Consider the following 23,927-nt stretch of genomic DNA (forward strand, 5'->3'; position numbering starts at 1 on the left):
TAGTAGAATCGGTCAGACTGAGACACAGTTCGGTGACTCCAAGCTTGCTAGGGTTTCACTGAGAGTTGAACTCGGTCACACCGATCTGCAAGGTTCGGTCAGACCGAAAGTTACAAGTGTAATGGCCTAAGCCAAATCGGTGACTCCGAGTGCTCCTCACGCAGAGGGTTCAAAAACCAGTTGTTGATCACCAACGACTGTTAAATCCTAAGATGAAAGAAGTGGTAAGAAATGAAATACTAAAGCTTCTGGAGGCAGGTATAATTTATCCTATTGTTGATAGTAAATGGGTAAGTCATGTACATTGTGTCCCTAAGAAGGGAGGTATTGTTGTTGTTCCTAATGACAAGAATGAATTGATTCCACAAAGAATTGTTACAGGCTATAGAATGGTAATTGATTTCCGCAAATTAAACAAAGCTACTAGAAAAGATCATTACCCTCGACCTTTTATTGACCAAATGCTAGAAAGACTATCCAAACATACACATTTTTGCTTTCTAGATGGTTATTCTGGTTTCTCTCAAATACCTGTGTCAAATGATGATCAGGAAAAGACCACTTTTACTTGCCCTTTTGGTACCTTTGCTTATAGACGTATGCCTTTTGGTTTATGCAATGCACCTGCTACCTTTCAAAGATGTATGACTGCTATATTCTCTGATTTTTGTGAAAAGATTGTTGAGGTTTTCATGGATGATTTCTCCGTTTACGGAACTTCTTTTGATGATTGCTTAAGCAACCTTGATCGAGTTTTGCAGAGATGTGAAGAAACTAATCTTGTCTTGAATTGGGAGAAGTGCCACTTTATGGTCAATGTAGGTATTGTCTTGGGGCATAAAATTTTCGAAAGAGGTATTGAAGTTGATAAAGCTAAAGTAGATGCTATTGAAAAGATGTCGTGTCCTAAAGATATCAAAGGTATAAGAAGTTTCCTTGGTCATGCTGGTTTCTATAGGAGGTTTATTAAAGACTTCTCTAAAATTTCTAGGCCTCTCACTAACCCCTTGCAAAAAGATGTTCCTTTCGTTTTTGATGATGATTGTGTAGAAGCATTTGAAATACTTAAAAAAGCCTTGATTTCTGCACCTATTGTTCAGCCACCTGATTGGAATTTACCATTTGAAATTATGTGTGATGCTAGTGATTATGCTGTTGGTGCATTTCTAGGACAAAGAGATGATAAGAAATTGAATGTTATTCATTGTGCTAGTAAAACTCTAGACAGTGCCCAGAGAAATTATGCTACTACTGAAAAATAATGTTTAACATTTGTTTTTGCTTGTGATAAGTTCAGATCTTATATTGTTGATTCCAAAGTAACTGTTCACACTGATCATGCTGCTATTAAATATCTTATGGAAAAGAAAGATGCTAAACCTAGACTTATTAGATGGGTTCTCTTGTTACAATAATTTGATTTGCATAGAAAGGGAGCCGAGAACCCTGTTGTAGACAACTTGTCTAGGTTAGAAAATGTTCTTTATGACCCACTTCATATTGATGATAGCTTTCCTGATGAACAATTAGCTGTCATAAATGCTTCTCGTAATACTCCATGGTATGCTGATTATGCTAATTACATTATTGCTAAATTTATACCACCTAGTTTCACATACCAGCGAAAGAAAAAGTTTTTCTATGATTTAAGACATTACTTTTGGGATGACCCACACCTTTATAAAGAAGGAGCAGATGGTGTTATTAGACGTTGTGTACCTGAGCATGAACAGGGACAGATCCTACGCAAGTGCCACTCCGAGTCTTACGGAGGACACCACGCTAGAGATAGAACTGCACATAAGGTATTGCACTCTGGTTTTTATTGGCCTACTCTCTTCAAGGATGCTCGTAAGTTTGTCTTGTCTTGTGATGAATGCCAGAGAATTGGCAATATTAGTAGACGTCAGGAAATTCCTATGAATTATTCACTTGTTATTGAACCATTTGATGTTTGGGGCTTTGATTATATGGGACCTTTTCCTTCATCTAGTGGGTATACACATATTTTAGTTGTTGTTGATTACGTTACTAAGTGGGTAGAAGCTATTCCAACTAGTAGTGTTGAACTTCTATTAAGATGCTTCAAGAAGTTATTTTTCCGAGGCTTGGAGTCCCCAGATATTTAATGACTGATGGTGGTTCACATTTTATTCATGGTGCTTTTCGTAAAATGCTTGCTAACTATGATGTTAACCATAGAATTGCATCTCCATATCATCCTCAGTCTAGTGGTCAAGTAGAATTGAGCAATAGAGAGATTAAATTGACTTTGCAAAAGACTGTTAATAGATCTAGAAAGAATTGGTCTAAGAAACTTGATGTTGCATTATGGGCTTATAGAACTTCTTATAAAAACCTATGGGTATGTCTCCGTATAAAATGGTATATGGAAAAGCATGTCACTTACCTTTTGAACTAGAACATAAGGCTTATTGGGCTATTAAAGAGCCCAACTATGATTTCAAACTTGTTGGTGAGAAGAGGTTATTTGACATTAGCTCGCTTGATTAATGGAGAACCCAAGCCTATGAGAATGCCAAGTTGTTTAAAGAAAAAGTTAAAAGATGGCATGACAAAAGGATACAAAAGCATGAGTTTAATGTAGGCGATCATGTTTTGCTATACAACTCTCGTTTAAGATTTTTTGCAGGAAACTTCTCTCTAAATGGGAAGGTCCTTAAATTATCGAGGAGGTCTATCGTTCCGGTGCCATAAAAATCAACAACGCCGAAGGCACAAATCCTAAGATGGTAAACGGTCAAAGAATCAAGCATTATATTTCAGGTACTCCCATATATGTTCAGACCAATATAATTAATACCGTAACACCGAAGGAGTACATAAGGGACACTTTCCAGAATGTTTCAGACTCCGAAAAGGAATAGGTATGTGGTACGGTAAGTAAACCGACTCCAAAACTGTTCTAATAGCAATTTTTCTCCATTTTGGAATATTTAAAAAATTAGGAAAATTAAAAGTAGTCTGAAAGAGACACAAGGCCACCACAAGGGTGGAGGGCGCGCCCCCGTACTTGTGGCCACCTCGTGTGCCCTCCGGACTCTGTTTTCTTGCACAATACTTCTTATGGTCGGTAAAAAATCATTATATAATCTCTCGAAGGTTTTGACCACCGTAACACGACAAAATCCTCTGTTTTTGTTTTGAGTTGTTTCTGCAGCAGATTTAGAGCAATATGTCTTTGCAAGAGTCGGTCGCGGAGAGTCGGGTATCTCACCCGACACCGGGCCCAAGAGCATACAGCGAAGCTGACCACTTCGGGCAATCAACGGAGGAAGAGATGGAGGCTAACTTGAAAAGGGTGGATGCCATGGAGGACGACCAAGAAGTTACCTCTCGTCTTCAAACCAGATTCATGCTAGAGGAACTTCAGAGCTCAGCAATACCAAATTCGGTCATTCCTCCTAATGCTAGATTTCTCTCTTATGAAAATATGAAAAAGAGTGTTGCTTTTTCTCCCGCAGTTATGAAACATCCATGGGTGAATGGAGCTCTAGCCGTCATGGGTAAACTTCGCAAGGAAGTAATGGATCTTAAGTACCCAATTAATAAGCTTGAGGAAGAGAATTGCATCCTAAGGGGCATCATCGCCAAGAATATCGCATCACCATCTCCGAACAAAGAGACAAAAATACATGGGTATGGGCACTCCCCTTGGCAACTGCCAAGCTTGGGGGAGGTGCCGCGGTATCGTATCACCATCACATCTTTACCTTTACCATTTTTCTTAGTTTGATCCTTTTGGTTATACCTTGATCTAGTAGAATAAAGTTTTTAGTATGATCTAGCCTTGAGTTTTGTTTCGATCCCTATCTATGTAATCGAGTCCTTGAGTTATATACGGTGCAAGCAATAAAAATTGCTCTCTAAATATGTATGATCTATTAGTGTGAAGAAAATAAGCTTTATATGAACTTGTGATATGGAAGAAATAAAAGCGACAGACTGCATTATCACAAGCGGCAATATAAAGTGAAGTTCTTTTGCATTAAGATTTTGTGCATCCAACCATAAAAGCGCATGAAAACCTCTGCTTCCCTCTGCGAAGGGCCTATCTTTTACTTTTATCTTCTACCCTTATACAAGAGTCATGGTGATCATCACCTTTCCTTTTTACACTTTTTCCTTTAGCAAGCACTATGTTGGAGAGATCCGGATATATATATCCACTCGGATGTAGGCTTTCATAAAGTATTATTGTTGACATTACCCTTGAGGTAAAAGGTTGGGAGGCGAAACTATAAGCCCCTATCTTTCTCTGTGTCCGGTTGAAACTTTGAACCCATAAGTATCGCGTGAGTGTTAGCAATTGTGAAAGATTAAATGATAGTTGAGTATGTGGACTTGCTAAAAAGCTCTTGTATTGACTCTTTTCTATGTTATGATAAATTGCAATTGCCGTAATGATTGAGATCATAGTTTGTTAGTTTTCAATGAAGTTTCTGATTCATACTTTACTGTGTGAACGAGGTGTTACTTTAGCATAGGAAATTATATGACAATATATGTTGATGTTCTAAAGATGATCATGATGCCCTCATGTCCGTATTTTATTTTATCGATACCTCTATCTCTAAACATGTGGACATATTTTTCGATATCGTCTTTCGCTTGAGGACAAGCGAGGTCTAAGCTTGGGGGAGTTGATACGTCCATTTTACATCATGCTTTTATATTGATATTATTGCATTATGGGCTGTTATTACACATTATATCACAATACTTATGCCTTTTCTCTCTTATTTTATAAGGTTTACATGAAGAGCGAGAACGCCGGCAGTTGGAATTCTGGACTGGAAAAGGAGCAAATATTAGAGACCTATTCTACACAACTCCAAAAGTCCTGAAACTTCACGGAGAATATTTTTGAAATATAGAAAAAAATATTGGGCGAAGAAAGCACCAGAGGGGGCCACCAGCCAGCCACAAGGGTGGAGGGTGCGCCCTACCCCCTGGTCGCGCCCCCGTCCTTATGGGCCCCCGACAGGCCTCCGACGCCCATCTTCTGCTATATGGTGTGTTTTGACCTGGAAAAAACAAGGAGGAAGCTTTCGGGTCGAAGCGCCGCCGTCTCGAGGCGGAACCTGGGCAGAACCATTCTAGGGCTCCGACGGGGCTGTTCTGCTGGGGAGACTTCCCACCGGGAGGGGGAAATCAAAGCCATCATCATCACCAATGATCCTCTCATCGAGAGGGGGTCAATCTCCATCAACACTTCACCAGCACCATCTCCTCTCAAACCCTAGTTCATCTCTTGTATCCGATCTTTGTCTGAAAACCTCAGATTGGTACCTGTGGGTTGCTAGTAGTGTTGATTACTCCTTGTAGTTGATGCTAGTTGGTTTATCCGGTGGAAGATTATATTTTCAATGATAATTAATACTCGTGTGATCTTGATCATGAATATGCTTTGTGAGTAGTTACGTTTTTTTTCCTGAGGACATGGGGGAAGTCTTGTTATAAGTAATCATGTGAATTTGGTATTCGTTCGATATTTTGATGAGATGTATGTTGACTTTCCTCTAGTGGTATTATGTGAACGTCAACTACATGACACTTCACCATTGTTTGGGCCTAGGGGAAGGCATTGGGAAGTAATAAGTAGATGATGGGTTGCTAGAGTGACAGAAGCTTAAACCCTAGTTTATGCGTTGCTTCGTAAGGGGCTGATTTGGATCCATATATTTCATGCTATGGTTAGATTTATCTTAATTCTTCTTTCGTAGTTGCGGATGCTTGCGAGAGGGGTTAATCATAAGTGGGAGGCTTGTCCATGGAAGGGCAGCACCCAAGCACCGGTCCACCCACATATCAAATTATCAAATTAACGAACGCGAATCATATGAGCATGATCAAAACTAACTTGACAATAATTTCCATGTGTCCTCGGGAGCGCTTTGCTTTATATAAGAGTTCGTCCAGGCTTGTCCTTTGCTACAAAAAGGATTGGGCCACCTTGTTGCACCTTGTTTACTTTCATTACTTGTTACCCGTTACGAATTATCTTATCACACAACTATCTGCTACTTCAGTTCTTGCAGAGAATACCTTGCTGAAAACCGCTTGTCATTTCCTTCTGCTCCTCGTTGGGTTCGACACTCTTACTTATCGAAAGGACTACGATAGATCCCCTGTACTTATGAGTCATCACGCTCGCCCACCTACCTACGAGTGCCGTGCCCGTGAAGATGAATTGGTGTGCCAGGAGTGCCTCACACAGCTATACTGCCCGCCTCACCCTCTCCTCCCGCGACCATCTATAGCCACGTACGGCGAGCGCAGCCGGCCGGACATGCGTTTGGGGACGTGTGGACCGTTGTTGACCCTCGCAGTGGGTCCCATGGTCCACATGTCAGAGAGAGAGAGAGTGTGTGTTTTATTTTTATTTTTTATGCTTGTTGGGGTCCATCTATAAGTTAGAGAGAGGGGATGAGATAGTGAGTTTTTTTAACTTTGGGCAGGTCCACGTGTAATTTATATATGCATCGAAGGGCAAATATGTCTAGAAAACGTCCTATTGATGGTCAAAGGCCTTTGACTAGACGGAAATGGCACATAAGGACATTTTTATAAAGGCACCTAACGGGAGAGGGGAAAATTTGAACACGCTTCAAAATTATGGGTAAATCTTAGTAGTGGGTTCGAGTTAAGGGCTGAAATATAAAGGACCCTTGTTTTTTATAATAGCAGAGATAAATGGTGTTTCCTATTTGACTAACATGCCTCAAATAGTCGCCTATTGGCACATGAGCGACCGAGTTGGGCCGACCAATTTAACGCTAGATAAATTGAATGTTAGTTCCGATTTTGGAAACCTTCTACAAGGTCCCTGGATCGGTGTGTGTCCCTTTTTTGTTTCTTTTTTATTTTCTATGTTTTCAAAAATGTTACCTTTTTTTAAAAAAATGTTTGGAATTTTTAGAAAATGCTTTTAGATTAAAAAAGCATTTTTGGGTGTGTTTTCAAATATTATTTGGAATTTACGAAATCCGCATTTTCAGAATTTGTTCACAGTAAAAAAGCATTTAAAAAATTGTTTTTTAAATGATTCCATTTTTTAGAAAACCGTAACTTCATTTTTCAGAAATTTGAAAAGTTGTTCGCATTTTCAGTAAATATTTTGTTTTACAATAAAATATATTCATATTTCGAGAAAAGTTAGATTCGTTTCAAAAAGGTTGCTACAATTGACCTTTTTTAGAGAATGCAACAATGAGCTTTTTGTTTTTGAGAATGATGCAACAATGAGCTGATTGCTACAGTACCGAGCGCTACAGAGTCGGGCCGGCCCAGTCGTTGCCTCCTCTGTGCGTCGGAGTCCCCGAGATAAATATCGACTCGTTCAGTGTGTGCCAGCGAGCCCATCCATAGATTCATCTCTCCTCCCTGCGTTAGGGTTCCACTCCCGTTCCTCCTCCGGCCGCCACCTCCGCATCGACCTCCTCGGTTGCCATGATGTTGGATGACAACCAACTCCGGGTGCTCCAGATCCCTCCGCCTATCCACCCCGACGATCCGGATTCTCCTCTCCCGGAGACCATCCTCATCGACTCGTTCGGCTACCTCAGCGACCGCACCAACGCCACCACCGCCAGGGGCCGCAGGAGCAGGACCAAGAAGAAGGGCAAGCGCATCCTGGTCACCTTCTGGCCGGTTGCCCCGCCGCGCGTCTCCTGCTTCACCGTCCACTGCCCAGATCTGAAGCCCGATGCATTCGCTGACATACCCAAGATCTTCTATACGGAGGACGACCTCGTCCTGCTCAGGATCACCATCTGCCCCGAACTCCCGTACGTGTACGGCAGGAACATCCGCTACTTCGTCTACCAGGCCGGCACCAAGAAGACGCCGCCGTCGGTCAAGCTCGTCCACTGTCCCCCCTACTTCAGGATCTACGACCAAGAGGTTGCCTTACTGCACTGCCACCACCAAGAGATGTTCTTCATCGCCGTGCTCCGCTGGGCCTTCATTGATCGGGATTACACCGACGGGCACTTTAATCTCCACCTGTACAACTCCAAGACAAAGGAATGGAACATCAAGTTGATGCTTCTTGATTCGCCCAAGGATTTTGAGTTCCGCTCTTTCAACAAGGGGATCACCATTGGAGGGGAGCTTGGTTCAGTGGGTTGGGTCGACCTTAGGCGGGGCATTATCATCTGTGACCTTCTCCTTGACAACCACAGTCTTCGCTACATCCCACTACCTTCGCCGCTGTCGCCCGATCCAGTCAGGGGTTATATGTTGTATGTTCGGAACATCACTGTTCTCCAAGGTTACATCAAGTATTTTGAGATGCACAGTAACGTCAGACCGGGCTCAGACACTGGAAGCTCCCTGATATGTGAAGGTTGGATGGCTGCAACAAAAAAAATAAAAATTTCAAGCATTGGCTCTACTTCTGGTAGTAGCAACTGGGAGGAGGACTGTACTATCAGATGCTCAGATGATGTACCATTGGATAGCCCTGTGTATGCCCAAATGCTACCTAATCCGCAGGAGGGAGATGATGCCAAGCCAAGCCTGAAGAAAATTCGTGTAGGCTATCCTGCTCTTAGCTTGCATGACGGTGATGTTGTTTACCTTATGCACATGCCTGATCCCCGTGGGGATAAGGCCTGTGTGATTGCTCTTGATATGAGGAACAAGGCTGTAAAAGGCGTGGCTAATTTTGGCGGCTCTGGAAGACCCCTGGGTCCTTCTTACACCTACTTACCGAGTGGGATCTCCAAGCATCTGGGCATTTTCTCATCAACCAGGTAATTTCGTTAAGAGCTTTCATATCCTTTCGTAGCAAAATGATTTACAAACTGAAGTATCAAAGGTAAACCAACTTGTACTGGCAGCAGAGAGTACTTTGGGTACTTTTACTGAGTGGATGTGGATTTGTTACATCAATGTTTTTATTATGTTGTGCAAGTCAATATCACAAAAGAATGGGTTCCATCCATTACAATTCTGGTCATTATTTATTATTTCATTTGATCATGTGCAGCTACCAGCTAGTATTCTTTAGATCTACCTGATTTGTTGTTTCAAAATAACTACTGTATTTGTTTGAGGACGGTGAACATTGTGCCTGCATTTATCTCGCTAGCATTTACGTTTCTGTCCATAAATTCAGCACTTACTGCTCCCCTGTCACCGCATTTAAATTCCGTGGTTTCTGTTTGATTAGATGTATAAAAAAGGCTTCATTCAACAGACAAAATAACAAAAGTAAAGACAGTGTCCAGCTTAACTTCACCGCATTGTTCCCTAACCAAAGTTTCTGCTTGCTTATGGTGTGTTGCACATGAATGATTTCATGAGTGCGCCATGTGCTGTATCTTGCACGCCATGTAGTGTAACTAACCCCTATTGAAAATAATTCCACAGCCATTGTTCAAACGGTGCAAATGTGCACCAAGGAATAAAATAATCCTATAGTTGGCTTATTTGAGGGGAAAATATTGCACACCATTGGTAGGTTATCTCATACCCAGGATTCAGCTTTCATGCATTGCGTCTTTCGTGCCATACTATTTCCTGGGCCATTGTCAAAACGATAAGATGCACTATCTGCACGAATTAAGCAATGTTTTCTTTTGTTGTGTTCAGCTGTTTGGTAGATAATCTTGCTTTTGTATTAAATGTTTATTTCTTTTGTGGGAACCGAAAAGTTTCCATCGCACACAAAATAAGCAAAGTGTAAGCCTAACCCAGCTGTTTTTCACCGGACAAAATGGGCAATTCCTATGGTTGGCTTATTTGAGGGGAAATGTTGCAGTGGCTCCATGGCTCCTGTAAAAATGGCAATACATTTAGGTCCCTGTACCTCATGTTAGTTGTAATTCTAGTTTTGTTCAAAGACAAACCTTTCTTTCTATCTATAACTACCGATTTCTAGAAATGCGCATAGTTTAGTCTTTAGTGTAACTCCATTTTTCACCCCCTAGTTTAACAATTGGCCCATTTAGCAGAAATTCTTCCCACTTGCCCCATTTAGTAAAAGTTGTGCCAGCTTTCACCTCCTTTTAAACATTACCCATTCTGTAAGGTGGGCCGAGTCATCAGGTCTACGTGGCTTGCCATATCAGAAGCATATTTAATCTCCGACTACCTTCTCAGGTCCTCGTCCGCACCATTGTGCGGCAACTGTTGCAGCCACAATGTTCCCACCATTTGCTAGCCAGACACAGCTAAATGCCAGAGCTAGCTAGCGCATAATAGTGCACTAGTAGTAGTACACTTGTATCATCTTCAGCAAACTACTCCCTATTCCCAAGAAATTGCACGTATAGGGAGAGTTGAGGCAAAAAACCTGCTTCAGCAGTCTCCCTAAACCCAAAAAATTATCTCCTCAAATAGTGGAGAGTTGCAACCCTCCCCATAAATTTTCAATGCTTGCCATGTCAGTGCGCCGCCTCCATTGACCGCCGCGCCACTGGACCACTGCCGCCTGCTGGAACACCACCGCTGCCGCCGGACTTCTGTGCTGCCGTTGCTGGACATCCGCGCCGCCGCCACCTGCCACCGCAGCCTCGACGAAAAGATGCAAATGAGAGAGAGGAAAAAAAATGACCCACTGGCAGGCGTGGCCCATTTGTTAGGGAGAGTTGTATTGGGACAAAATCGGCAATCACTATGGTTGGCTTATTTGAGGGGAAATATTGCAGTGGATCCGTGGCCCCTGTAAAAATTGCAGTACATTTAGGGTCTCCCTCTTCTTCATATTAGTTGTCATTCTAGTTTTGTCCAAAGTCAAACCTTTCTTTCTATCTTTAATAACTACCAGTGTCTAGAAATGCGTATAGTTTAGTGTGAACTCCATTTTTCAACCCCTAGTTTAACAATTGGCCCATTTAGCAGAAATTCTTCGCACTTATCCCATTCAGTAAAAGTTGTGTCAGCTTTCACCCCCTTTTAAACTTGACCCATTCTGTAAGGTTGCACCGAGTTATCAGCTCTACGTGGCTTGCAATATCAGAAACATATTTTGCCCTGGCATATTTAATATCCGACTACCTTCTCAGGTCCTCATCTGCACCTTTGTGTGGCAACTGTTGCTGCCACAATGTTCTCACCTTCTGCTAGCCAGACAGAATTAAACACGAGAGCTAGCCAGAGCATAATAGGGCACTAGTAGTAGTAGTCCACTTAAGTAGAGTATTTTGGTTGTATTTTTCGTAATTATTGTTTTTGTTCTAGTACTAGTACGTAGCATAAAATTTCTGTGTGCCATGCATGTACAGGACAAGCGTGCATGCGCTAGCTTCTCTCTTCAGGTTTCAGCCAAGCGATCGATGAAGCAAGGACAGTAGCTACAACAAAGATCGTAGTAGAAGCAGCTAGGATTGTTGAAGTCGCGCATGGCCATGTAGACCTGATGAACGAGTCCTACCAAATAGAACTGAATAAACTGGCAAATGTTTCACTAAATGGGAAATGTTAACTGGTGAATGCGTTCAGTACTGTCCCTATATTTGTACCATTCGTCAGATATTAGAGTTAGACTAAATAGGGTGAACAGGAGGAATTCCTATTAAATGGGGTAATTGCTGTCACAAATGTTAGACTATGGATAAAAAGTGAAATTCACTCTATAGTTCAAGATTATAAGATTTATATTTTTAGATTCACCATGACAATTATGCTCAGTCATTATACTGTACAAATTTCTAGGAATTGATGGCTAAAGATAGAAATGTTTGACTTGGGACAAATCTAGAATTTGAAACACAGGGAGTTGCATGGAATGGAAGAGAACTTGCAAGTTCCTGAAACTGGGTGTTGTATGACAAGAATACTCAATACAGTCAGAAAGAGATAGTGTGAACAAAATTGCTAATGTTAGTACTCCTTTGATGGAGAGCAGAGCGGTTGTTGGAATTTTAATTTAATTGGATAATAATTTGTTTATGGGTCTTCTGCTTTTTATAGTCAATGTTTAGATGATTTAACCTCTGCAAGTAGATATTTCATATCTAACAGAATTTTTTTACTCTCGTTTATACAGGCAAATATCGAATGCTGCTGAAACAAGTAGGGATGGCAAGTAAGAAGCTTGTTACCGAAATTTGAGTGCAGGCTGGAAAGAAGTTTGAGTTCAAATTGTTCGAAGGCATGGTCAAAGCCCCGGTACAAAAAAAGCTTAAGAAGTCTTTCCTACCTCATCCGTGATGCGTATGATGTGTTGCATTGCCAATGGACTTGTATTACTAAAAATCTTATGCATTGTATCGACTATATTTGTTGGCCGTGTGTGTCCACTATGTTCTATGCTAGCCATGTGAGGTCTATATATATAGACTTGCTAAAATAAGCCTAAACCCAATCTTTTTTTATCATTAATTTCCTAGTGGTAACTGGATGTAGTTGATAACTAATTTTAGTGAAGCCTTGTGCGTGCGCTGGTTTATCTGGCTCCATGGTCGCGGGCTGTTAGTCCAGTAGTGAAACATTACTGCTCGTATCTTGCTCTCGTAGTCAGGGCATCTTCAAAGTCCACCCTTAAAACCTTAAATCACTTTCCTACGTCTTGACCTTCGAAGCCATCCAACATAGGCATGGGCCGCCATTCAATATGAGCATGTATTGGTTTGCTTGACGGTTTAGACCCTCAAATCACGCGCTGTTCGTTCATTAGTGAAACATTATTGCTCGTATCTTGCTCTTGTAGTCAGGGCATCTCCAAAGTCGGCCCTCAAATCACTTGCATACGTCTTCGTTTAGTAGTGAAACATTATTGCTCGTATCTTGCTCTCGTAGTCAGGGCATCTCTAAAGTCGGCTCTCAAATCACTTGCATACGTCTGGACCTTTGAAGCCATCCAACATAGGCATGAGCTGCCATCTAACATGAGCATGTATTGATCCGCTTGACGGTTTAGACCCTCAAATCACATGCATACGTTCGGACCTTCGAAGCCATCCAACATAGGCATAGGCCGCCATCCAACATGAGCCTGTATTAGTTCGTTTGACGGTCTAGACGTGTTTTTTTTTTCTGCAGACAAAGTGATGAACTTTTCAAAAAAAAAAACGTTGATTATTTTTTCAAATTTGCTGAACTTTTTTTCAAATTCGGTGTACTTTTTTCAAAATCAATTAACTCCATAATTGATTTTTTCAAATTCAATGAACTTTTTCCAAAATCGATGAACTTATTTTCAAATTCGGTGAACTTTTTCCCAAATTTGATGTTTTTTTCAAATTCAATGAAGTTTTTCAAATCGATGATTTTTTTCAAATTGTATGATTTATTGAAACTCGGTGAACTTTTTCAAAACATTTATTTTTCCAAATTTGATGAACTTTTCATAATCTGTGAACATTTTGAATTCATATTTTTTATTTTTATTTTTGCGAACTAAAATCATGGTTTTTCTTGGTTCAAATGGTGAACTGTTGACCTTTTCTTTTTAGCGAAGTGAACCGTTGACCAGACAACCGTAAAACGAGCGTACAACGAGCGGGCGACCACCCAACTCGTGTAACTGGGTCGGCCCATACCAAGCTGCTGCGTGCGCCAGCTCCTGGATGAGACGCCTACAACGCCCTGTTTGATCAGTAATCCGTGCGTTGAGTAAACCTAGTTCCTCTTTATTCGACAACAATCGTGGGGGTACATCAAGCCACACATATCTACCAAGATCTAGTAAGGAAAGCTTTGCTAAACTACGAGCTTCAAAGTTTCTACGTCTACTCTAAAAAATAAAGTTGCAAGAAGGATTTATGAAAATAACACTTTGTTTTTTGGGTTATATTGGGCTGATGGGCCATATTATCCCCGTTCTTTCTTGTCGACCCTTCTTTTTTCACAAAGGTCCCTAGGAGCTCCTAGTCAGCGCCAAAGGCGCCAACTAGGAGTTTCGGCGCCCACGGCAGGCGCACTCTTGGGCCCGGCCCAAGCAAGTGTGCTCGCGTGGTCACGTCCCTTCGGTGTTGCTTGCTTTTGCTGCTGACTGGTCACGGTTGATCTTTCAACAATTGGCTGGTTGGCTTTAGAAAAAAAATCTGTGATTAAAAACAGTACAGGAAATTTTAAAAAAGTTCATAAATTTGAAAAGTCCACCGAATTCAAAAAAAACATTCAATTCAAAAAAGTTCATCAAATTTGAAAAAAGTTCATTGATTTAAAAAAATATCTGAATTTAAAAGTTCATCAAATTTGAAAAAAATCATCGAATTTGAAAAACATTCATAGTTTTTTTAAAACACGATTTGTTTAAAAAATAAATAAAAAGAAAACTGGAATAAAACCACCCCCGAAATGACCAGCGAATCGGTAAAAAGCTGGTTTGGGAAGCTTGTGTAAGCTTCCCAATACCGGTGGATTCTCGTGATTGAAGAGAGAAATAAAATAAAGGAAAAAATCCTTAGAAAGCACTAGTCCTTCGATGGCCTAGGGTTACCGTCATTTTCTTCGAAGAAGCTGGTCGCGAGTATGAAGTCCGGTGTTGCATTATTTTTTTGAACGTTTAAAATAGAAGCAAAAAATGGAAATGGGCGGAGCCAACTAACGCGCCCGTAGGCGCCCTTTGCAGAAACAATAAGAATAGGGGGCGGGGCCTTTGTGGGCTACCACACCCTTGTCTGACTGCCCTGTTCCACAAAATAACCACCGCCTCTCCCGTGCTTTTTATCGAACGCGAGCGCCGCATTCATGCTGACCTAGAGCATGCAGCGGGTGACATTGATGCCCCCAATTTGATCGTATGGGAGGGCGAAGCTGACGAACGTGACCTCTCGGGCGTCGCCGCTTCAATGCAGACAACGCACCCTGAGAAACCAACTCCGGCCAGCGTCCCCGCTCCAGCGGGTCAAGGACGAGTCGGCATCACCCAAGCGCAACCATGGCGTCCAGATCGGACACTGTGTCAAGGATGAGACGGCGTCGCCCCCACACTACCATGGCGTCAAGATCGGACGCCGGGCCAAGGACGAGCCGGCGTCGTATGACATCGTTTGCGAGCGGAGAACTAACCTACCCATACCAATGATCTTGACTAGGCGGCACCATTTGCTGCCTTCCGGGCCGATTACTCCCCTGCCAAAGCCTTCCAGCATTTCTTCGCCATTGGCGGAGGCTCCACCATTTCATCCCCCTTCGGGGCCTCCTCGTTGGCCACGCCGTCAAGCTCCTCCTCACCTTTGGAGTCGTTGGAACTAGCATCGCTCGGGATCACCTGAAAGGCGAATGGGTTTGGGTGCTCCACGCCCTCCATACCCTCTGGGATGACCCCCCACCGACCGCACGCTGTCATCATCCCGAGGATTTCTTCGTGCTATCTTCGTGATAGAATGGCCAGGTGGTCTCCCAAAGAGCGTCAATGGCTGTCACACCCTGATTTTTGGCCCTTTCTTTTCTTTTGATTTTCCGAGATTTTTGCTTGAGTTTTTTTTCCGTGGCTATGTGGTCTGGAAACTGAAGAAGATGACCTCTTCTTTCTTTCCATAGTGGCTTTTCATCCTCAAATACATCCCAAGACCTTGCCATTTTCATCCTAGCCCAACCCCAATATTCTTTTCCTTGGAAATATTCCTTTTTCTATTAAAGGAATAACCCAATTTGCCCTAGGTTGTGAAGCAACCTATATTTCCATCACTCCTAAAATTCCCAAATAATTCTCATAAATTGCTTGGGTCATATCTTCCTCAAATATGGCGAAATATTTCAATTGCCATGTTCCTCATCATGCTCAATCAATTCCTTTTCTATTCTGTCCTGAATGGCAGTTTGTGAAGCAAGTGCCATTTACCTTTGCCCAATTGACCCCAAATTTTTTGGACACCTTTTCATGTCCAAATAATTGCCTCATGCCAAAATTCAACTTAATTTGCCTAGTGAATATTCCTGAGCAAATTTTCAAAGTTCCCGTTTGAGGGAATTGTTTGTGAAGGAAGTACTAGCTAGGATGATCCAAATGAGTTGAAATTTTGCATGGTCCTTCATATCATCAAATCAAAGCTCTACACAAGATTTGAGCTCATGCAATGTATATATGTGAGCCCAGCCCCAAATCTTAGTTTCTGGTCAGATTTTCAGTTTGTGAAGCAACCATATTTTATCTTGCTTCATTTAAGTTGAAAATTTTCCAGGGCATTCTACTATCCATATCAACTCTCTCCACCAAGTTTTGGCTCAATTCATCAAACAATTTGCGCTGTGCAATTTTTCCAAGTTTCTGGTCAGAATAAAGCATCGTGAAGCAACTGCTAGTTTGGTTCATCCACATGGCTTGAAACTTTTTGAGCATCTTCATATCTTCAAATAATTGGGCCATGCCCAATTTTAGCCAACTTGCCTCTTCATGTGAGTGCAACTTCATCATCTCTAATTCTGGCCATTATGGTGGTTTCTACAGCAAGTACCATAAATATTCATCCTAATGAGCTGAAAATTTACAGAGGTGATCATCTTAGTGTTTGATCACGCTATGACAAAGCCCCGAGTCTACCCCCTCCCTTTTATCCTCCTCACCTCAGCACAAACACCTTGCTGTTGCAATGTTTTGGAGCTAGGTGCAAATCTCTTCTTTGCCCTTGGACCAATTTGTTTCTTCATATATACAAAGGGCACTAAGGTCTACCCACTAGATATGGTTGGCCTGTCTAGAACACGCCGCTTGAGCCAGCTCACGCGGTGACCACGGGTCGTGCCAGCCAAAACTCGTGCTCTGGCAAGACCTCGGCGCTGTTCCCGTCGTCTCCCTCAAACCTTATCCAGGAGCTTCCCCGTGCTCGACTTCGTCACCCCGTGCTCGGGCCCCCTCCTGTTTCGCCATAAATGCGTCGCTAGAGGCGTGCCCGTGCCATGCCCAGCCACTGTCCACCATTAGAGACCTGTTGAAGCTTGCTTGTGACGCTCCAGAACCTTCCCCGCGGATATATAAGGCGTGCCGACCTCTCCTGCACCTAACCCATCTCTCCCTCGCCTCATTTGGTCACCAGGATCGCCACATCTCGCCGGAGTTCGCCTCTGTCCTCCATGGCCGCCTCGGCCTCGGCTTGGTTCCGACCAAACCGAGCCTCCTATCCTCCTCCTACCACGTCCACCTAGTTCTCCTCGTTCCACTCAGCCTCCCCACCCCCTTTCCCCCTCGCCGGAGTCGCCCGTTTCGCCGGAACACCACCACGGCCGCCGCCCCTGGCCTCCTCTGGCTCCGCCTCTCCCCTCCACCTCACTCATCCCCGGCGGCCGATGTCTCCCCTGAACGGAGGCGCCTCGGTCTCGCGCACCCGCCGGTGGCCTCGGCTCGGCCGGAGGTGGCCTGCGCCGGCCGGCCCCTTGGCCGCTTCCTCCCCTGTCCCCTGCTCTGTTCCACGAGAGGAACAGAGGCACGGGGGAAGAAGACGACCGAGGCCAGAGCCCCCCCTGCCGCTGGGCCCCACCTGTAAGTGTCTCCCCCTGGGTCCACGTATTTAAGTGGAAACGGGTTTTCCCCGAACGCGTTTTCCTTCAGTGAAAGCGTATTCCGTTCTTCTCCAGCCAAGAATACTTTTTCCAATTCAGAAAGCGTAATACCTAATATATGCCTCTGTCTTATTCACTCAGGGACCCGTTGGTGATGAAAATATTCACAGATTGGTCCCTGATCTTCTACACCTCATAACTTCGCGACCGTAACTCCGATTGAGGTGAAACCAACGCTCACTTCTTCGTCTCGTCGAGATATTTCGGTTGGTAACATTTTCACTAGGTGGTCCCATAGTGAAAATGACCATTTTGCCCTTGCCTCTAATCATCCCCCTCCGAGAGAGAACCGTCCAGTGTTTCGTTCCGCGGCTTCACCGCACTTCTTCCTGGAGTCTCCGTCACCCCCAGGCAAGCCAAAACACCCACTTGCATGATTGTTTTCAACTTGAATATTTAATAAATGTCTGCTTGTTTTGATACGATTATCGTTGTCTCCGTGATGCTTATGGATTTGTGTTCACTGTCATGCTATGATTTCTTGCACTTTGTTATCATGAACTACTTGCTAGTATTACTTTCATATTGTCATGCTTGATAGTAGTACATATAGGGTTGGTCATGTTCTGCGGTGCATGACTAATGTCGGTTACTGAGAACCGTTGCTATGCATGTTTCCGTTGCATCTATTTGTTTAGATGCTTACTTGGTAGTATTATTGCTATGTTCTTGCTTGGTATTTATCGTTGATGCTAGTGATCATGTTATGCTATGAGTAGTGTTATGCTTGTGATATTCATGCTCGTCCGTATGCCCTGCTCATTCGGATATATGATTTAATGTTGTGGATATGCTCGATGATTATGTTGCACCTCCATGCTTATGTTGATATCATGCTCATGCATTATGGTTGCATCATGTTATTTTTAATATGGCTCAACATCATTTGCATTCAAGTTTAACCAGACTTAAATGAACTTGAACAACTATTGGCTGAGTCATGGTGCCACCATATCGAGCTGACCAGTGCAGCCACATTTGCCTTTTATGGGAAGGTCCTAACTGGGTCTATTGTCATGCCTCTCGCCGGTGCCTCCAACAAGGGAAGATTATGCGCGGGCGCTACCTTGGCCGGGTAGGACGGCACAAGCCTTGTGAGCCCGAGTTTGGTTATGTGCACATTGTTGGGGAACGTAGTAATTTCAAAAAAATTCCTACGCACATGCAAGATCATGGTGATGTATAGTAACGAGAGGGGAGAGTGTTGTCCACGTACCCTCGTAGACCGAAAGCGGAAGCGTTAGCACAACGCAGTTGATGTAGTCGTACGTCTTCACGATCCGACCGATCCAAGTACCAAACGTACGGCACCTCCGAGTTCAGCACACGTTCAGCTCGATGACATCCCGCAAAATTCGATCCAGCAGAGCTTCACGGGAGAGTTCTGTCAGCACATCCTCCCTTCTCTCTTTCCCCTAAAGCCCAATAAGGCCCATATACTCCCCGGCGAAGTCCCGTAACTCTCCGGTACTCCGATGAATACCCGAAACACTCGGAACCTTTCCGATGTCCGAATATAGTCGTCCAGTATATCGATCTTTACGTCTCGACCATTTCGAGACTCCTCGTCATGTCCCCGATCTCATCTGGGACTCCGAACTACCTTCGGTACATCAAATCACATAAACTCATAATACCGATCGTCACCGAACGTTAAGCGTGCGGACCCTACGGGTTCGAGAACTATGTAGACATGACCGAGACACGTCTCCGGTCAATAACCAATAGCGGAACCTGGATGCTCATATTGGCTCCCACATATTCTACGAAGATATTTATCGGTCAAACCGCATAACAACATACATTGTTCCGTTTGTCATCGGTATGTTACTTGCCCGAGATTCGATCGTCGGTATCTCAATACCTAGTTCAATCTCGTTACCGACAAGTCTCTTTACTCGTTCCGTAATGCATCATCCCGCAACTAACTCATTAGTCACATTGCTTGCAAGGCTTATAGTGATGTGCATTACCGAGAGGGCCCAGAGATACCTCTCCGACAATCGGAGTGACAAATCCTAATCTCGATCTATGCCAACCCAACAAACACCGTCGGAGACACCTGTAGAGCACCTATATAATCACCCAGTTACGTTGTGACGTTTGGTAGCACACAAAGTGTTCCTCCGGTATCCGGGAGTTGCATAATCTCATAGTCATAGGAACATGTATAAGTCATGAAGAAAGCAATAGCAACATACTAAACGATCAAGTGCTAAGCTAACGGAATGGGTCAAGTCAATCACATCATTCTTTAATGATGTGATCCCGTTAATCAAATGACAACTCATGTCTATGGCTAGGAAACTTAACCATCTTTGATTCAACGAGCTAGTCAAGTAGAGGTATACTAGTGACATTTTGTTTGTCTATGTATTCACACATGTATCAAGTTTCCGGTTAATACAATTCCAGCATGAATAATAAACATTTATCATGAAATAAGGAAATAAATAATAACTTTAGTATTGCCTCTAGGGCATATTTCCTTCAGTCTCCCACTTGCACTAGAGTCAATAATCTAGTTCACATCGCCATGTGATTAACACCAATAGTTCACATCACCATGTGATTAACACCCATAGTTCACATCGTCATGTGACCAACACCCAAAGGGTTTACTAGGGTCAATAATCTAGTTCACATCGCTATGTGATTAACACCCAAAGAGTACTAAGGTGTCATCATGTTTTGCTTGTGAGAGAAGTTTAGTCAACGGGTCTGCCACATTCAGATCCGTATGTATTTTGCAAATTTCTATGTCAACCACTACTAGGAAAAGTCCTGCTAGCGGCGCACCTGTTTTTCCTACTAACGGCGCACTACAGGTGCGTCACTAGCATCACGCCATTAGAATTTTTTACTAGGTGCGCCATTAGTATCTGGTATACTAATGGCGCACCAAGCAGTGCGCCATTAGTACATCACACGGTGCGACATTACTATCTGACTTAGTAATGGCGCACCACATAGAAGTGCGCCATTACTAACAATTTTTTTCAAAAAAAATTCAGAAATATTTTTTTCAATATTTTCTTTTCGTTTTTTTCTTAATCTATGGCTTAATCTCTTTGATTCAACGAGCTAGTCAAGTAGAGGTATACTAGTGACATTTTGTTTGTCTATGTATTCACACATGTATCAAGTTTCCGGTTAATACAATTCCAGCATGAATAATAAACATTTATCATGAAATAAGGAAATAAATAATAACTTTAGTATTGCCTCTAGGGCATATTTCCTTCAGTCTCCCACTTGCACTAGAGTCAATAATCTAGTTCACATCGCCATGTGATTAACACCAATAGTTCACATCACCATGTGATTAACACCCATAGTTCACATCGTCATGTGACCAACACCCAAAGGGTTTACTAGGGTCAATAATCTAGTTCACATCGCTATGTGATTAACACCCAAAGAGTACTAAGGTGTCATCATGTTTTGCTTGTGAGAGAAGTTTAGTCAACGGGTCTGCCACATTCAGATCCGTATGTATTTTGCAAATTTCTATGTCAACCACTACTAGGAAAAGTCCTGCTAGCGGCGCACCTGTTTTTCCTACTAACGGCGCACTACAGGTGCGTCACTAGCATCACGCCATTAGAATTTTTTACTAGGTGCGCCATTAGTATCTGGTATACTAATGGCGCACCAAGCAGTGCGCCATTAGTACATCACACGGTGCGACATTACTATCTGACTTAGTAATGGCGCACCACATAGAAGTGCGCCATTACTAACAATTTTTTTCAAAAAAAATTCAGAAATATTTTTTTCAATATTTTCTTTTCGTTTTTTTCTTAATCTATGGCTTAATCTCAAGTCAAATCGCACTCCGTGGTCAAACTTCCCGAAAGGTCACCCATCCTCACACTGCTCCAACCCAAGCACGCTTAACTTCAGAGTTCTATCCAACCCCAGCACCAGCTGACTTCACAGGCACTTGGTGATATATCTATCATATCAATTCTATTAAACATTGTTGATGTCTAGGACTTTGTTCATGTTCATGTTCATGAGTGTGATGAAATTTTGAAAAAATATTTCAAACTTTCCGGTCATATTACGTATCATATTTTGAAAAAAAATCCAAAAAAAAGTTTTTTTGAAACCAATTTTTTTCTGTTACTAGTGGCGCACCTAGCAAATGGTGCGCCACTAGTAAGTTTGATTATTTTTTTCATTTTCCCCCCCTCTAGATCTTAAAAGCCCCGTATCTTTCGTTCTGTTAGGTTTTTGGGGATTTTGAAGATGTTGAACGGGGTTCCCCCGATTCAATTCGTATGTAACTTTTCGAGTAGATGATTTTTCATATATAAAACTTTTTAATCCGAGTTCGTATGCAAAAGTTATGCCCATTTTACAAATTCCAGAGAGATTTTGCAAATAAAGTCGAAATTCATATTTGTAAATTTTCCCAACAACTAGACCACATATCACATGGGAAACTTATTTTATTTTAATTTTTTGACATTTCCATCATTTTCTTTTGTTTTGTAAAAACTGAAAAGGCGGTCCAGGGGGTGCATTCGGTGGAATTTTTGGGCATAGTTAGTAATGGCGCAAAGTAATGGCGCACCACACCCACTAGTAATGGCGCACCACACCCACGGTGCGCCATTACTGACTTTGAAAAAAAAATTATTAGTAGTGGCGCACCGAGGGTGTGGTGTGCCATTACTAGTTAAACTAGTAATGGCGCACTATCCCCTGATGCGCCATTACTAGTTTTGAAAAAAAAAATAAAAAAATTTGTTAGTAGTGGGGCACCGTGGATGTGGTGCACCATTAGTATTTGGACACTAATGGCGTACCAACACATGGTGCGCCATTAGTATATAGTAGTGGCGCATCACATGTGTGGTGCGCCATTAGTGTCCATATTATCTATAGCCCTTTTCCTAGTAGTGAACCCACTTTCAATATGCATCAAGAAAGCTTTCCCCTTACTTACCAATCAAAAAAGGAAATTTAACCACTTAATTTGGGTGAATCTATGGTGCAAATGAGGTGAGGAGGAGGAGGCAGCCGAGACCAAGCTTGGAGGAGGAGGTGGAGAGAATGAAGTGGGGAAAGTGAGTGTGGTAGGTGCCTGTCAAAAATATCTAGCTGCTCTCAGGTTACCAAGGGCACACCTCCTAAGAGTGCGCCATTAGTAACCCTGGTTACTAATGGCGCACCTGTTGTGTGGTGCGCCATTACTAGTTTTGAAAAGAAATTGTTAGTAGTGGCGCACCGTGGTTGTGGTGCGCCATTACTAGTTAAAACTAGTAACGGCACACTATCCCCAGGTGCGCCATTACTAGTTTTGAAAAAAGAGAGTAAAAAAACAATTGTTAGTAGTGGCGCACAGAGTGTGTGGTGCGCCATTACATGTTAAAACTAGTAATGGCGCACTATCCCCTAGTGCACCATTACTAGTTTTGAAAAAAAAAATGTTAGTAGTGGCGCACCGTGGTTGTGGTGCGCCATTAGTGATATGGACACTAATGGCGTACCTATATATGGTGTGCCACTGCTATATAGCAATGGTGCACCACATACTTGGTGCGCCATTAATGTCCATATTAGCTATAGCCTTTTTTTAGTAGTGGTCGGATCATGAAGACGTGCGACTACATCAACCGCGTTGTCATAACGCTTGCGTTTTCGGTCTACGAGGGTACGTGGACAACACTCTCCCCTCTCGTTGCTATGCATCACTTAGATGGATCTTGCGTGTGCGAAGGAATTTTTTTGAAATTACTGCGTTCCCCAATAGTGGTATCAGAGCCAGGTCTATGAGTAGATGTTATATCCACGAGTAGAACAAAAAGAGTTGTGGACGATAATAGTCATACTGCTTACCAGCATGTCATACTTTGATTCTGCGGTATTGTTGGGTGAAGCGGCCCAGACCGACATTACGCGTACGCTTACGCGAGACTAGTTCTACCGACGTGCTTTGCACACAGGTGGCTGGCGGGTGTCAGTTTCTCCAACTTTAGTTGAATTTAGTGTGACTACGCCCGGTCCTTGTTGAAGGTTAAAACAACAAACTTGACGAAAATCGTTGTGGTTTTGATGCATAGGTAAGAACGGTTCTTGCTCAGCCCGTAGCAGCCACGTAAAACTTGCAACAACAAAGTAGAGGACGTCTAACTTGTGTTTGCAGGGCATGTTGTGATGTGATATGGTCAAGACATGATGCTAAATTTTATTGTATGAGATGATCATGTTTTGTAACACAATTATCGGTAACTGGCAGGAGCCATATGGTTGTCGCTTTATTGTATGAAATGCAATCGCCATGTAATTGCTTTACTTTATCACTAAGCGGTAGCGATAGTCGTAGAAGCAATAGTTGGCAAGACGACAACGATGCTACGATGGAGATCAAGGTGTCGCGCCGGCGACGATGGTGATCATGACGGTGCTTTGGAGATGGAGATCAAAGGCACAAGATG

At 42.8% G+C, this 23,927-nt stretch overlaps 1 protein-coding gene and 1 long non-coding RNA gene across 2 annotated transcripts; both read left to right on the forward strand.

Moving 5' to 3' along the window:
- The first annotated feature begins 7,302 nt into the window (after nt 1-7,302).
- LOC109741718 (uncharacterized) lies at nt 7,303-12,332 on the forward strand. Its single transcript, XM_020300787.4, has 2 exons — nt 7,303-8,780; nt 12,020-12,332. Exons 1-2 carry the CDS (start codon nt 7,474-7,476, stop codon nt 12,060-12,062), a joined length of 1,350 nt encoding a protein of 449 aa, XP_020156376.1. The 5' UTR covers nt 7,303-7,473; the 3' UTR covers nt 12,063-12,332.
- A 4,125-nt stretch (nt 12,333-16,457) lies between these two features.
- LOC123493604 (uncharacterized) lies at nt 16,458-18,282 on the forward strand. Its single transcript, XR_012181213.1, has 2 exons — nt 16,458-17,398; nt 17,560-18,282. It is a non-coding gene; the product is annotated as an uncharacterized lncRNA (long non-coding RNA).
- Nucleotides 18,283-23,927: the final 5,645 nt, after the last annotated feature.

Source organism: Aegilops tauschii, chromosome 4 (assembly GCF_002575655.3).
Source record: "Aegilops tauschii subsp. strangulata cultivar AL8/78 chromosome 4, Aet v6.0, whole genome shotgun sequence".
Classification (NCBI taxonomy): domain Eukaryota; kingdom Viridiplantae; phylum Streptophyta; class Magnoliopsida; order Poales; family Poaceae; genus Aegilops; species Aegilops tauschii.

Excerpts from the sequence above, each read along its gene's own strand:
- LOC109741718 (XM_020300787.4), top strand. The coding sequence starts at position 7,474 with ATGATGTTGGATGACAACCAACTCCGGGTGCTCCAGATCCCTCCGCCT. Across the intron at positions 8,781-12,019 it reads GGCATTTTCTCATCAACCAG|GCAAATATCGAATGCTGCTG; the intron begins GTAATTTCGTTA and ends TCGTTTATACAG.